We start from the raw sequence: 16990 nt of genomic DNA, 5'->3' as shown, positions 1-16990 counted from the left end.
TCATTTCTATGCAGAGAAAGGGACTGAGACTTAAGATGGTAATCAGGTGGCAACATGAATGGACTGGTAAGTGGGGACTATTTGTGCAGAATGCTAGCAGTTTTATACACAGCAATTAAGTGATCTAAGAATTCTCACCAGCAAATGACACCATTACGTTTTATAAATCAAATCAGAATGTTGGCATGTAAACCTATTCAGAATAAACCTGGCCTGGAAATTTTTGAAGATAGTATCACCTCTTCTTTTTTTAAAATTAATTCTTAATTTTATCAATAATTATATTAACTATTACTTTAATAAGATATTGAAGTATTATTTTTATCACATTAAAACTTAAGAGAAAATACGGGAGCTTGGAGGACAAGAGAAAGCCCTGCTATGCTGGAATTTTGTCATTCTGAGAGTAATAACATCTACAATAATTTCGAAGTATGGAAAAAAAAACAAGAAGAAAACAGTTGCTATGCTGATCTGTGTGTTGTTTCATTGTACAAACTAAAATATTCATGTTTGCCAGAAAATCAAATATCTTTATTTTCAAATTTAAATTTAAACACATTCCAAAGTTTAAAAAAAATTGTTTGAAAATTGCCTTGGATTTTATTTATCTACTATACCATGGCCCTTCTTTACAGTAAAATTAGCTGCCCGCTCTTATATGAGTACAGTTCTCAGAAATATAGAAGCTCAACATTTTACTTAACTTTGCCCCAAAAAATATTTTTAAAAAGAATTACTTTATTCTATAATTGGAATAAAGCAAAATGATAAAGACATGCAAAACAGAACAAATAAAAATAGAAACTTTGACACCCCTCAGCAGTGACTACTTGCATACAAAATAGCTTCCACTCCTCCAACTCTATTAACCTTTCTATCTCCTACCCTTGAGATTTTTTAAGATCCTACAATAAATGTAATATGCACACAAACACACACACACACACACACACACACACACACACACACACACGAGGCCATCTTTATCTTCCACATTTGCCTGTACTCTTTACCCCCCAGTAAATTTCCCACGACACTAAGATTTTCTATGATCCACGAGGAGCTGCTTATTAGTTGCCAAAGTAGGAATTGGTGAAGCCAACGTAGTCGTAGCCAGAGAGATGGCTTCGACCCCGTGGGTCCATATATTGCTGCATGTGTGTGGCACAGAATGACACTTGCTCTGGGGTAAGGGCCTGAAAAGTATAAAAAGAGAAAAATACAGTTATAGGGATTCAAAATAGCTGGTTCCTTGGGGCTTCCCATATTACGCCCTAAATGCAGGAGATGGAGAGTCTCTGGAAGACGCAAGCCCTATTTCTATTACACACAATTTTTTTTTCTCATAAATTTATAATTTCTAATGAGTAATTTAACTTTTAATCTCAGCCCTTTCTTGGAAAAGAGAGCTTACTCACTTTGATTATTCTGTAAATCTCATTCCCTAAAGTTGTTTTGTTAAATAGAAGAAATTATATGCCTAACAACATTTGTTGACCACTTGATCTATTTCATCTTCCTGGCTGCTTTGAGATGTGGGGACTAGCATGTTTTATGAGTAAGGTAAAATACTCAAGAAGGTAGAATAACTCACCAGTGGTCACACTGCCAGAAAGTGGCAGAGCTGGGACTTGAACCTATGATCCTCTTATGCCAAAGAGTTCCTCTATTCGCTGTGCTGTTTGACTACCAAGTGGATCCCTAGAGACTCCAATAAGTTAGCTTGTGGGTGGGTGGATGGTGGGCTCTAGATAGTGTCCGGAAGACCACATCATTTTCTTTTTGTAACAGCTTTGTCAAGGTATGATTGATAAAGAATTGCACCTTGAATGTGTACAGTTTGATGAGTTTAGACAATTGGATGAGTTTGTGTAAAATGATACCATCATGTATGTGACCCTTTGTAATCTGGTTTCTGCTTAATTGTTTTCCCTTTCACTTCCTGTTACTATCTTCTTACTTTATGCTTTAGGTATTAGGAAAACATGTTTTTTCAAGTTCCTTTGCACACACACTTGCCTTTGCCTGAAACACTTAGGCTTTCCTTTGGTGACTTGATGAGTTCCTGCATGTCCTTCAACACTCACCCTGTGTTAATCATAGATGATACCTTCCCTGATGCAAGTATTTTAAGGAGAGGAATGAAGAAAGCTCTTGGAATCAGAGAGAAGAGAGATTACTTCTGGTTGTAATAAAATTCCCCACATCTTTGTTCCCATGACAGATATGGTTGCTTCTGTTACAGTGTTTTTAACTTGGAAAGTTCTGTCTTCTCCACTACACCTGAATTTAGGGACTGTGTCTTACTAAAGTTTGCACTCCTCATGCCTGGAACATAGTAAGCATTCAATAAATGCTCTTTGAATTAATGAGAAAAAAAAAGGAATAGCCTTAAAAACTGAGTTGCAGATTTTGAATTGACTCTCACATTCAATAGAGTATTACAGTACGTTTTTAGTTGGGTCAAGACAAAATGAAGTGGTTACCAAAACAAACGACATCTTGTGAAAGAGGAGGTCTGAAAAAAAAAAAGTGGGTGGGTTTTTTCAAAGTAGGCCACTGGGCCTGAAATGACCAAAATTCAAATTAGGATGACAGTGTAGTAAGGGAAGCAACCAGAATCGGACCTGCTTCATGTCTTCTTTGGTAATATATGACTTGCCCTCCGCCAGGGCTTGGAAGGCATTCTCTATTTCATCACTGGACTTGATGTTTTCTGACTCCTTGTCAATCAGGAAAGCAGTATAGTCCTCCAGTGAGACATAGCCCTTCCTGTGGGAGAAATGGATCAGGAGCTGAGCCTTCTCAAGACAGAGAATTAAGGCCCCTTTTTTATCCTACTCAGTGTCTCAGAAACAGAGGAAAGCCAGATTCTCCAAGTGCCTCTTCCAACTAAGCTTTCTGGGATGAGATGGGTTATGCTCTCCATTTTGGCTCCCCTTCGTCATCCTCTTACAGCCAAACATTACTAAGCCAAATATTACTAAATATTACTAAGCTCCAGACTCTGTTTCGACATGTGTCATTCAGCCTGATTCTCGGTGAATTTTGAAATTTCCTATCAGCACCAGTCCTCAAATAATTTCTGGTCTTCTTTGGTTTTTAGTATTAGCAAAAATTATTCCCTAACAGTAACTTGATCTCTTGATGATTCTAACACACTCTCATAAGCATATAACAACCCCAATCCCATGTGTTGGTCTCTGAATCACCTATGTCTCCTTAAAATCTCACATACATGAAGGGATTCTTCTCTCTAGTCTCATCCTCTAAAGTAGCTAAAATTCGTAGATTGAACATAAATCATGAATTGGAGAAATTGTAAAGCTAGTCCTTGAGTTAAAGTTAGCACCATTCACTGCTGAGCTAATCTTGAAAGGGCACCAAGAGCTGCCTAATTCATATATAGCTGCCTATTTCTTCCTATTTTCAGATGAGTTAATTTCATGTTTTATGGATCATTTTACTCTCTGTGCTTCTCCCTCCAAACCCCCATCCCTGCTGCGGCCTGATCCTTAGTCTTGTTCCTACCTCCCTGGATCCACAGCATCCAGGAACTTCTCAAACTTGGGCTCATGTTCATCCTCCTCCACCATAGGCAAGTAGTAATTGAGTCCTCTCAGGCAGGACCGGAACTCTTTGTGAGTCAGGCGCCCTGTCAAATTCTCATCAAAGTGTCTAAAGAATAAAAAAAGAAAAAAAAATTATCAAACTCAATAGAAAAACCAAGTGAAAACAGAAAAAAATATGTTTTATTGTGTCAGCTGAAGCTTTATTGACCTGTCATAAAACTACCAGAGGACTGAATAGAAAGCCTGTCTGTGTCATGTACATTTTTTTTAACCTAATGGATAGAGAGAAAAGCATAAAACATTGAGAATGAAGAAATGTATTTTTTGAAATCTGAAAATCTCACAGAAAGCCATGACTGGAGCTAATGAGCATATCTAGATCTTCATTTAAGATTCCACCAAGCCTCATAGAGTGAGAGAAACATTATTTGTAGACTCATTCTGAATAGTCTGAAAAACAAAGAAGCAGTTAACTATGAAATTATACTCACTTATAGATTGTGCTAAACTCCTTTAGAGTCTCTTCATTCACACCTATGGTGTCCCTGAAAGAAAAAAAAACATGAATTTACCCTGTATATAAAACACAGGTTAGCAGAACACAAGCCACATGGATGACAGAGGAATTTTAATGGACAATATGCTATTTGAGTCATCTAGTTCAAGAGTTGGCAAACTATAGTCCCTGGGCCAAATCTAGGCTGCCACCTGCTTTTGTACAGTCCATGAGCCAAGAGTAGATTTTACATTTTCATATGGTTGAAGATAATCAAAAGAAAATTTTTTGAAACATGAAAATTACATAAAATTTAAATTTCAATGTCCATATACAAAGCTTTATTGGAACATGGCCGTGGTCATTCACTTATCATAGCTGCTTTTTTCACTACAACAGCAGAATCAAGGAGTTACAGCAGAAAATATATGTGCCTTACAAAGTTAAATTATTTATTATCAGACCATTTACAGAAAAACTTTGCCAATCCTAATCTAGATAAAAATGTTGCCAAAATGCTATTGAGACCTAGAGCTGCTTTGATATAGTGAATTTATCTAGAAAATGAATTTCTGCCCTTCTGCTCTATTTGGCCACACTTTAAATGTTTCTTTTATTCTAGACATTACATTTTAGATAAAATTCTATGAAAGGGAATGGTTTCCTAAGAGATTACATAAGATAGTGAAATTGGATCTGAGAAATTGGGTATAAAAGTCAGTTGTTGTCCAAATGGGTGATGAGTAGGCTCAGGTGGATGGAGAGCACTGTCTTTTGTTTCATGATGGATTTCAGTATAAAGAGAAATGGTCATTCCGTGGGGCAGTAAAGACCCAGAATATTGGTTCTCTGAAGCAACTCTTTTATCTGGTGCACCAAACTCTCGCCCTTAGTTAAGGTCCTAACACCTAACACCACCTGCACCCCTCCCTGCTCTGGCCACATGCCCTCAATACTTGGCCTGGATCTGTTGCTCCAGGTTGTGTTGCATCCGCAACCCAAGCTGGTAGAGCTGGTCCCACTGCTGAGCCAATCCAATGGTGCTGTATTTGATATCAAGGATCAGAGCATCTTCCAAATTGTCCCCCAGGTCCTCAATCTTGGTTAGTTGACGCTTCATCGCCTGGATCTCCTTCTGTTTTCTCTGGAAAAATGACAGAGAAGAGAGACAGTCAGTTGCTCAGGTTACCAGCTCAAAACCTAGAGGTGGAAGAGGAGATAACGGGCTGATTTTATTTTCAGGGATCTTCTTGTTCTCTGTGAAAAGATGAACTACTCGGGAAAACCACTTCACTTCTATAGTCCTCATTTATAAAATAATGGGAAGTTTAGGTGAATAAAACTTGTCATTCTGGTATTCTGTAATATATAAATCTAAGAGTTAGTAGTTATACACACACACACATGCATCTATATCTATATATTCTTTCTATCTATCATCTGTCTGTCTGTCTGTCTGTCTGTCTATCATCTGTCATCTATCAAGAGAGCAAATAAAGAAAAATAAAATTTCCAGAGTCCATGTATCATCATTGGCTCACAGTGATCTGCACTGGGACTTATCTGCAACACTGATTGTGGCTGAGCTCTCAGGCTCAATTAAACTCCACAATGTTCACTCCTGGGCCGCTTTCATCAACTTGGGATGATGTTCATGGGCTGCTCCTGCCACGCAGACATGTTTTATGCCAAATTTCTGCATCTTGCCCATGCTGTCTCAGTGAGGGAATATTGCTCATAAGGGTAAGTGTGAATTTATTCTGATGATTGTGGAGTGCAGTGAAAAAAACGTGGGATATGACAAAGCTTGTAGCCCTTCAAAGGTCAAATTTGCCTGACATCTTTTTTTTAAGTTTCAGTTATATATAATAGATGTACATATTTCAGGGTATACAAGACAATTTAATACATTCATATAATTTGTAAAGATCAAATCAGTATATGTTGGATGTCTATTACCTTAAATATTTGTCTTTTTATGCTAGAAACATTCAAAGTATTTTCTTCTAGCTATTTTAAAATATACAATATATTATTGTAAACTATGGTCACCCTACTGATCTATCAATTACTAGTCTTATTTCTTCTATCAAACTGTACACTTATATCCAATAATCAACCTCTCTTCATTCCTCTATCTATCTCCCCCTACCATTCCTATCCTCTAGTAACCTCCAATATACTCTCTATCTTCATGAGATCCATTTTATTTTGCTCCCACCTACGAGTGAGAACATGCAATCAATATTTGTCTTACTGTGCTTGGCTTATTTCACTTAATATAATGACTCATTTCCATCCATGTTACTGAAAATGTCAGAATTTCATTTTTAATGGGCAAATAATATTCCATTGTCTATACCATGATTTCTTTATCAGTTAATCCATTGATGAGCAGTTAGGATGATTCCACATTTTGGCTATTGTGAATAGTCTCCCTGTTACCTCCTGTCATAAACATGGGAGTGCAGATATTTCTTTGATATATTAATTTCCCTTCTTTTAGATATATACCCAGTAATGGGATTGCTGAATCACATGGTCTTTCTCTTTTTAATTTTTTGAGGAATTTCCATACTGGTTTCCATAGTGGCTGTACTATTTCCACTTTCTCTACATCTTCACCAGCACCCATTATTCCTTGTTTTTTTGATAAAAGCCACTTTAACTCAAGTGAGATGACAGTCAAAACTACCTGACATGGTATTCTTTAGTATTTCATTTTTTTGTTAGAAAAAAATTAAATGTAATTACTTAATTTTTTTCTCCTGCAAGAATAATAGTAAAAAAAAAATGTTGAGAAACACTGTTCTAACCCATTACTTCGCTCAATTGTCAAGAGATGTTTAGATTCAATTGTATCATCTTACTACATCATATAATAACAGAAATTTGCCAGTGTTAGGCGCTTTTACATTTGCTCCTTTACTTCATCATCATGTTCTAAATCCTTTGTAGCCACAAAACATGAACCCACCCATCCACTGTTCCCAAAGCCTCTCCCACTCTGGGCAGATCAGAGTCTCCCATGAAATCCTTTCTTCAGGGCAAACAGTGACTCTACAATGGGTACTAACTCTATTGTGTAGATACAGAAATTGATATTCAGAGATTTAAGTAGACTGAGGTTTATATTCATGATGTGGTGGCCTATGATTAAAATGGACTTTAGGTGATACATACCTAATAGTATCACCTGGGCTTCCCTTAAGTGATTATTTTTACACCCTTATAATTTTGGCAATATCTTCAGCTAATGAAAAAACAATACTTACTTTATTTGCTTCCAGCTGGGATTCCAGAGTTCCTGTTTCTTTGAGCAATGATCTAGTTAAGAACCGAAAGAAATCGTTATGCATCACATCACAGGTCAATATTTCATACATGCATACCAACTCAAAGCTCCTCTGTTTCAATTTCTCCAAGGTTATGTGGCTTCCATGAAGCAAAATTTCACAGAGCCAAATTTTCACAACCTTGCCAGACTGATGAGAAGGGAAGACTTTCCCTAGTTCTTCTCTGACTAGGAGAAGGATTTCACGTACCCCTCTTAATTATTCTTCTTAAATACACACTTAAGCAATGCAGGCAAGATTCCATCTAATGAAGTATAAGGGCAGAATGAAATATAATGAGCTTTTCCTTCTCACTCCACATTTTTATTTACATACTACCAGATTACAATGGAATGAAGATGTCTCAGCACTAAGTCTTTCTTAACGAATTCTTCCAGAATAATATAATAAAACGAACATGATGATGACATAAAATACTGACCCATCCAGAAAGTAAGCCCTGGACATGGAGGTCCGGAACAGGAATCACATGAGAGAAAAGGGAGATGATATGTTAAAATGGATTACTTTAAAGATCTCATTTCCTCAGATTTATGAAACATTTTAAATCTTTTGTTGCCACAAAACATCAATCTGTCCACCCACTGGTTCCCAAGGCCTCTCCCACTCTGAGAAGTTCAGAGTCTCCCATAAAGCTCCTTGCTTCAGGACAAGGAGCACCAATGTCAAGGAATATGCTTGGTGTTGGACACACACCACCAGGATGTGATGAAGTCACCAAGAAAAGAGGAAGAGAAGGGTGTCCTGTGTCTTCTCTGCCTTCTGTCAGATGGTTTAGACATGGTACAGGATTTCTTTTTGTTCATTTATCATTGTCAGTGAGTATGTAGAAAAGTATATATCATGAATTGTCTAAACCACCACATTAACCCTCAAAACACCACAGTTTTGACCCACCTACTGGATACAACTTTGACCATGTATTCTAACATATTACTTCTTCTAAGTCTCCTTTTTCAAGGTCATTTACCCCAGAAGATGTGACATATGTTATTTCAGGTACAGAACAGTTTGCTATTAATAAGCACAATTAACATAAATTATCTCACTTGATTCTCATTAGAACTTTAGTAGGTACACAACAGAATAGCTTCATATGAGGTATTCATAGAAGATTCTGCTTCTGGTTGTGCCAGTAAATATATATGTGACCTTGAGCAAGTAAATTTATCTACTGAACTTTCCAAACTTGGAAACAGAGCTAATAAGAGCTGCTCTGTATGCTTTTCAAGGTTGCTTTGACAGTTAAGTGAGGTAATGGATATGGAAGTACTCTGTAAAGTACAATATGGCATGCAAACATAAGAAATTGTTATTATTTTGGACTGAAATTACAGGCAACAGAAAGAAACGTGAGAGTATCAAGAAGAGAATACAGAAGTGTACATAATAAACAGGAGGATGAAATTGTCATTTCTTGGTTTTCCAAGAATTGATCCAGAAAACAGTCGACTCCAAATATAAAGCATAGGCAAGATATGGTGACTTTAGGGCAGAATACATGTTGTTGGAGTCTCTCCTCTTCCCTTCAAGCATGTATTTCATCCCTATCGCAAATGGCGGTGGCATAGGGGTCATGGTTTGGGATGTACCATAGCACACCTGGTTTCCAGGATCCACTGAAGGAAGGTACTGGCATTCTGTTCAAACTCCTGACACATCTCAAAGTTCTTGACCTGTCTTGCCTCTTCCTTTTGCAGCTCCTGCTCCCGTTCCTAAAACCCCAAATCATAGACAACGTGACTGACATTGAAGGCCTTTATTTGCCATAAGAGAATTGGTTTGTAGGCTTAGCTGCATATCTTTCCTCTCTCAAGTCTAACCTATCTTCCACAGGTATGTGCCTGTGTGCTCATATTTCATGCAGTCAACCTACCTCTCTCACCTCTAAAATGTGAAGATAGCTTGTGTATTTCCCAAGAGTACTTGCAGGGTCCTCTGAGACCAAGTCCCATAACAAGTAAGCTAGTAGTAAAAGCAAACTCCCCCTCTTTATAATTTCTTTTGGGGAAATTTAATTTAAATGAACACAAAAGCAGCCTTAAAGGGCCTGCTACCCTTAGAAACAATAGTTACTATCTAAAAATGGTGACATTGTGGTTAGTTTTCTATTACACTTTTTTATGTTTCATAGTTTCAATAATGAACATTATTAACACAGACAAAAGTTAAAAATACATACGTAGCAAGGCACTTTTGGAGGTGTATATAAAAAAGAAAATGCCTTGAATGAAGGGGTTATGTAGACAATGAATACATGTACAAGCCTCATGAACTTTTCATTGCTCATCATTAGAACCATATCTTAGGGCTTCTGTTTGCTTCTCAGAATCATTGTTCAATACTCAGAAACAGGAAACTGCCCAAATTATGGGGCATAGGGTATACTTATTATAAACATTTTTTACAGTTTTTTTCTTAGACAGTCATGTTTCATGACTGCTGTCCAAGTATAGTTATTAATAGTGGTCCTTCTATCTCAAAAGTCTATTTACTTGGATAATAAAGTGGTTATGTTTACTGTAGTGAAAGGAAGTTTCTGCTGTGTTCCAGGTTACCTCAATGATGTCAGATAGGTGCTTCCAGGTCCTTTCCAGCACCTCCACTGTTAACCAGGTATAAGGGCTGGAAGGCACACCTAAGGCCTTAATCTGCTGGTCTAGCTCCAGCAAACATTTAAAGTCTGCTTGAGCCCCAGCCAAGGAGGCCAAGAAGTCCTTATGGTCTTTCTGCAGCTGCCGAATTTCATTCAGGGAGACACAGTGCACAGGCTCTGACAAGTTTTCTTCCGCCTTTTCACACCAGTTGTTGAAAGCTGAAGCCTTATGTGCAAATTCCATGAACAGGTCCTCAGCCTGCAGAGAGAAAAAAAGACACTACCATCTTTCCTGATAAAGCCTCTCAGCAGAAAGAAGATTGAGGATAAAAATAATGCCTGTCTTTAAATATCTGCAGGGCCACCAATCTAAAAGGGCAGAACTAAAACCAATAGGAACTGTGTACTTTGATGGTTGAACATGTGAGTTAGTGGTACGAGCCCTGGTTCTGGCATTTTCTCATTGTGTGAAATTGTTTAAGTCTTCCATCATTTACAAATGAGGGAGGTCAAATTATTTCTAAAATTATTTCAGTTTTAAAATTCCAAAAGTAGCAAAGGTAGTTTTCAATTATATGATTTCTTATTCTAAAGTCTATGCTCCAGTTCTACCTGGCAGGTAGTAAACATGAAAAAAAAAAGCATTGAATGAATGGATGAAATAATAATTGAATAAACAAACCAAGAAAATCTGTTATCTCCTTTATCTTATTATCCTACAAGCTTCTGTAGACCACCCCCAGCTGACTTCTCTTTGACAAGGCTATGTCATTTTCCTACCTTCCTTTTAAACCTTGTTCAGACCTCATTTTATGCCCAAAACTTTTCAAACCACTGCTTAAACTTATTTTCTACCCTCTAACCTGTATCCTTAGCACAAATATATGTATCATTGTATTACTGTCTGACGTTATCCAAGTGCTCTGAATAGCTCTGAATTTTCTGTATTACTGAATGACAGAAAAAGCATGAATTTTTTCAAACAGCAAGTAATCAAAGATACTTTTATACTTAAAATACATCACAGATTTTGGGTCAGCAGATTGTATTTCTAAAGAGGTTTGTCTTGAGCAAACATAAAAATGAATTTTTTGTTCCCAAATACAAGAATTAAAAAGAAGAAAACTGGCCCAAATGGAGGGAGGATTTCAAAGGTATTAAACTATATGCCAAAATAGATCAATATAGAGAAAATTAGCATGACCTCTACACAGAAAGGACACAGAAACCTATAAAGTATTTAATATCTTTTTCATAATATTATAGATTGAGTGAATATTTTATAAGTATTTTGTAACCAGAAAATAAAATAACAAAAGTAGTTGCAGTTTGAAATTTTTTTTTAAAAGAAGATTAAAAATATGAAGGAGCTTCCTATGTAGAATGTGCATATATGTGTAAAGTTGCCCACTTAATTGTTTTAATTTTTCACCTAAGATTTATCTGATGTAGGCCCTATGTTTTTCAAAAGTGTAGAAATTAACTAAGAATCTAACTTGACTTTTACTCATGTGTTATTTCCTAAATTCCCTAACTCCTTGACTTAATTTGTTACCAAGTACAATGATTCTTAGGGTCTAGGAGTGCTCAGTAATTCCACTGACCATTCTGATTTCTTTTTATTTATTTTTTGAGACGGAGTCTTGCTCTGTCGCCCAGGCTGGAGCACAGTGGCCGTGATCTGGGCTCACTGCAAGCTCCATCTCCTAGGTTCACGCCATTCTCCTGCCTCAGCCTCCCGAGTAGCTGGGACTACAGGTGCCCGCCACCATGCCCAGCTAATTTTTTGTATTTTTAGTAGAGACGGGGTTTCACCGTGTTAGCCAGGATGATCTCAATCTTCTGATTTAGTGATCCGCCTGCCTTGCCCTCCCAAAGTGCTGGGATTATAGGAGTGAGCCACTGCGCCTGGTCTCCTTCCATTATTGATATTTTTATGATCAACATCCAATGCCTTAGCAGCCAACATTTGAAGGAACATTTTGATTACATATTTATATGGAATTTAGGGGTTTATATTACACTTTTAGATTCATTATCTTTTTTAACAGTAATAACAGAAAGGCAGAATAGAATGGTGATGCTACTCCATTTTCTAAATGGGGATATCAAGGTTTAGAGATATTAAGTGACTTTTACAAGGTCTTCAACCTAGGAAAGCTTGATATAAGGTGAGAACATGTTTTATGACAACTTGTCCAGTGCTCCTTTTATTTGGGTTAGGAAAAGCACAGGGACAACCTTGACTTTTGCCTGACAGTTTTAATTCTATCATACACAAAGACCTCCCATCCTCTTGTTCCATCCACCTCTTCCACTATATTTGCCTGGCTTCCATCTCAAGTTAGTTATGCAACTAATCAATCAATCTAAAAAAATTTTTTAAAGCTTCTTTTCAATCTACTTTTTGCTCAGTAAGAATGTCTTCCCAACATCTTTCAATGCAATAAAAGGTTTTTGTATTATCCAAACTGAGTTTCCAATATCTGTTTCCGAATCTGATGGCTAATATACAGGTAACAGAGAACTGATCACGCCTCGTAATTTTTTTAAACCTTCTGTAGAGGCAGCTGTTTCTCCAGCAATTTCTGTCTGTGGACTGCCGAGGCTTCCAGCAACTGTTCCCAGCGCTTCAGCAGGGCGGCATAACGTTCTTCAATGGCTTTAGACTGGCTGTGTTGAGCAGCAATCAGTTGGTCCTTCAGGTCAGTGATCTCAGGAAGTCTCTCTTGCTGGAAACTCTGCAGACTGGCATCCAGAGTGTCCTGAGAAAGATCAGGAGAGAGGCCGTGAACAGGAAAATGGTGCAAGGGTCATTCACATCTGGGTTCCACCAGATTTTAATCATAGATAAGGCTAGGCAAGAATTAAGATGATGATTAAGAAAAAGGAAATATAACTTAGAGACGTAAGCAAACATTTGGGGCTGAAAGCTCCAGTTTATGTATATTTTACAATTAGATTTTATGTTAGATATAAAATTAATTGATATGGTTTGGTTTGACTGTGTCCCCACCCAAATCTCATGTTGAATTGTAGTTCCCCTAGTCCCCACGTGTCGTGGGAGGGAGCCAGTGGGAGGTAACTGAATCATGTGGGCAGTTACTCTCATGCTGTTCTTGTGACAGTGAGTGAGTTCTCACAAGATCTAACGGTTTTATAAGGGGCTTTTCCCTCTTTTGTGCAGCACTTCTTTCTGCTGCCTTATGAAGAAGGACGTGTTTGTTTCCCCTTCGGCCATGATTATAAGTTTGCTGAGGCCTCCCCAGCCATGCTAAAATGTGTCAATTAAACCTCTATTCTTTATAAATTACCCAGTCTTGGGTGTGTCTTTATTAGCAGTGTGAGAACAGACTAATCAGTACATTGGTACAGCAGAGACTGGAGTGCTACTATAAAGATACCTGAAAATGTGGAAGTGACTTTGGAACTGCATAACAGGTAGAGGTTGGAACAGTTTGGTGGGCTCAGAGGAAGACAGAAACATATGTGAAGGTTTGGAACTTTCTAGAGACATGGAGGGCTCAGAAGACAAAGAGATGTGGGAAAATTTGGAACTTCCTAGAGACTTGTTGAATGGCTTTGACCAAATTGCTGATAGTGATATGGACAATGAAATCCAGGCTGTGGTGGTCTCAGATGGAATTTGAGGAACTTGTTGGGAACTGGAATAAAGGCCTTTCCTCCTAGGCTTTAGCAAAGAGACTGGAAGCATTTTGCCCCTGCCCTAGAGATCTGTGGAACTTTGAACTTCAGAGAGATTATTTAGGGTATCTGGCAGAAGGAATTTCTAAGCAGCAAAGCATTCAAGAGGAAGCAGAACATAAAAGTTTGGAAATTTTGCAGCCTGATGATGCAATAGAAAAGCAAAACCCATTTACTGCGGAGAAATTCGAGCCAGCTGCAGAAATTTGCATAAGTAACAAGTAGCTGAATGTTAATCACCAAGACAAAGGGTAGGGGGGAGGAATGTCTCCAGGGCATGTCAGAGACCTTCATGGCAGCCCCTCCCATCACAGACCAGAAAGCTAAGGAGGGAAAAATGGTTTCCTGGGCTGGGCCCAGGGCTCCCTGATTTGTGCAGCCTAGTGACTTGATGCTCTGCATTCAGCTGTTCTAGCCGTGTCAAAAGGGGCCAAGGTACAACTCAGATCATGGCTTCAGAGGGTGCAAGCCCCAAGCCTTGGCAGCTTCCATGTGGCATTGAGCCTCCATGTACACAGAAGTCAAGAATTGAGGTTTGGGAGCTTTGTAGATTTCAGAGGATGTATGGAAACACCTACATGTCCAGGTAGAAGTCTACTGCAGAGGCAGAGTCCTCACGGAGAACCTCTGCTAGGGCAGCACAGAAGGGAAATGTGGGATTGGAACACCCGCCCCTGACAGAGTCCTCACTGGGGTACTGCCTAGTGTCCTCCAGACTCCAGAATGGTAGATCCACCAACAAGCTTGCAACATGGACCTGAAAAAGCTGCAGACAATCAATGCCAGCCCATGAAAGCACATAGAAGGGAGGCTGTACCCTGCAAAACCACAGGGGTGGAGCTGCCCAAGGCCATGGGAGCCCACCCCTTGCCTCAGTGTGCCCTGGATGTGGGACATGGAGTCAAAAGAGATCATTTTGGAACGTTAAGGTTTAATGACTGTCCTATTGGATTTCAGACTTGTATAAGGCCTGTAGCCCTTTGCTTTGGCCAATTTATCCCATTTGGAATTAGTATATTTACCCAAAGCCTGTACTCTCATTGTATTTAGGAAGTAACTAACTTGTTTTTGATTTTACAGACTCATGGACAGAAGGGACTTGCCTTATCTCAGATGAGACTTTGGACTCAGACTTTTGAGTTAATGCTGGAATGAGATAAGACTTTGGGAGACTGTTGGAAGGGCATAACTGTGTTTTTAAATGTGAAGACATGAGATTTTGGAAGGGCCAGGGGTTGAATGATATGGTTTGTCTGTGTCCCCACCCAAATCTCATCTTAAATTGTAGTTCCCATAGTCCCCACACATCATGGGAGGAACTCAGTGGAAGATAATTTAATCACGAGGGCAGTTACCCTCATGCTTTTCTTATGATAGTGAGTTCTCAAGAGATCTGATGGTTTTATAATGTGCTTTTCCACCTTTGGGTTGGCACTTCTCCTTCCTACCACCATGTGAAGGATGTGTTTGTTTCCCCTTCCACCATGATTGTAATTTTCCTGAGGCCTCTCCAGCCATTCTGAACTGTGAGTCAATTAAACCTCTATTCTCTATAAATTACCCCGTCTTGGGTATGTCTTCATTAGCAGCTTGAGAATGGACTAATACATTAATATTAAGGAAATACTGGAGCATGAAATGACATTCTAAATTTTCACAGTAAAAGTGAAATATTTCCTACAGCACACACCTTTCCAAGACTCTCTTATATTACTTATTATATTCTTTGTTCTAATTAATGGCAGTGCACTAGTAGGGGCTTTGGACATACACTAACAAAAGATATCCTAGATGTGCCAATTATACAAATACATTTTTTGCAGAAACATTGATATCAAAATCACACAAAATTTGGGAAGTTCCCCTTTCAGTTTTGATAGAGTGGCTTGTATTTGACTAATTGGACAACTTTATTAATAGCTAGATAAAGGTACAAAAAATCAGCTGCTTGAAATGGATCAGAATGAAACATAGGTAGCTACAACTCAAGTGACTAAAATTCCAGACAGAAGGGAACATAATTGAAGTCCAAATAATAGTCTCTCCACAATTCCCTTTAAAGTATAAGCTGTACAAGTTCTTATACATGGAAGCATTAGAGGGTGAGGAGTAAGCATTGCTCAGACCATTTGACAATCTCATGGAGCTAAAGAGATATAACTTGGCATAATGGGTAACTGTGGCAGCCAGGACTTGAGGGGCTATAATAAGGAAACTGCAGAAAAGTAGTCAATATTGTATTTTCCCCTCAAAGCATTTTAGATGCCAAAACTGTATAGGACACAAGTCTAGAAACCAAGCAGAAATGGTAGCTAAAAATGTAAAATCCTAACTAGAATTTTCAGTAGTGACACAGTGCTGACTTCAGGACCCATCAGGTAGGAGCAGCCCTGGTTAAAGGGCTTCCATTGAAATGCCTGAAAGGCCACAGGGGCAAAGTGAAAAAGGTAAGTCTTCAAAGAAATTGAAATTATGTCCTGGATCATTTCAATCCCTGACCAAAAAGTAGGGGTTGGATGGCAGAGGGTGTTTAGTTATAGCTTTAAACCAATGTTCATGAGTTAATTATAATACTTTAAATATAAACAGACTCACTTTTTCCATAAAATTATCAAATTAAGTAAAGTAATACCCAACTATACAATATTTACAAAAGACACATACAAAATATGGAGACAAAAATGTTTCAAAAGGCCCTAAAAAGTGGAAATAGATATTTCTGCAGACACTAAAAAAATGTTGGTGCAGTATACTGGTATCTGAAAAAGTACACTTTAAATCAAGAAATGTAATTCAAGATAAAGAGGAACATTTTGTAATTAAAGGTATCAGTCTGTCAAGATGATTTCACAATTCAAAATGTCAACACAACTTTTAGCCTATCCTCAAAATTTATAAAAATAATGAAGTATTTAAAAAACATGATTAAAAATGAAAATCTGGTTGGTAATATAAAGCACTGCAAAATACACATTCTTTTCAAATGTACATACAATATACAACAAAATAGACTGTTGCTAGATATAAATCAAGTTTCTGAAAAATATAGAATATATTTTTAAAATACAGTGGAATTAAACTAGATATAAATGTCAGAAAGATGAGAAAAGTCCCAAATATTTGAAATGAAATAATGCACTACCAAATAATAAATAGATAATCGAACAAACCAAATAAGAAATTTCAAAAAAAAAAATTAACTGAATGATAAAAGAAATGACAAAATTTGCAGAATGCAGCTAAAGCTTTGCTTTGGGAAAAA

At 37.8% G+C, this 16990-nt stretch overlaps 1 protein-coding gene across 1 annotated transcript in view; it reads right to left on the bottom strand.

Annotated features, from left to right (window-relative positions):
- Positions 1 to 512: 512 nt before the first annotated feature.
- SPTA1 (spectrin alpha, erythrocytic 1) overlaps positions 513 to 16990 on the bottom strand; it is an 83042-nt gene continuing 66564 nt past the window's right edge. Inside the window, exons 43-52 of the mRNA XM_024255030.2 lie at positions 12579 to 12788; positions 9986 to 10282; positions 9030 to 9142; positions 7849 to 7866; positions 7347 to 7398; positions 5028 to 5215; positions 4067 to 4120; positions 3535 to 3681; positions 2631 to 2775; positions 513 to 1199 (exon numbers count right to left, since the gene is read on the bottom strand). Coding sequence (XP_024110798.2) covers positions 1074 to 1199; positions 2631 to 2775; positions 3535 to 3681; positions 4067 to 4120; positions 5028 to 5215; positions 7347 to 7398; positions 7849 to 7866; positions 9030 to 9142; positions 9986 to 10282; positions 12579 to 12788 — 1350 coding nt within the window. The 3' untranslated portion in view covers positions 513 to 1073. The remainder of the gene's footprint in view (positions 1200 to 2630; positions 2776 to 3534; positions 3682 to 4066; positions 4121 to 5027; positions 5216 to 7346; positions 7399 to 7848; positions 7867 to 9029; positions 9143 to 9985; positions 10283 to 12578; positions 12789 to 16990) is intronic.

The sequence above is a fragment of the Pongo abelii genome, chromosome 1 (assembly GCF_028885655.2).
Source record: "Pongo abelii isolate AG06213 chromosome 1, NHGRI_mPonAbe1-v2.0_pri, whole genome shotgun sequence".
In the NCBI taxonomy this organism is placed as follows: Eukaryota; Metazoa; Chordata; class Mammalia; order Primates; family Hominidae; genus Pongo; species Pongo abelii.
This window is presented reverse-complemented; position numbering and strand designations above follow the sequence as displayed.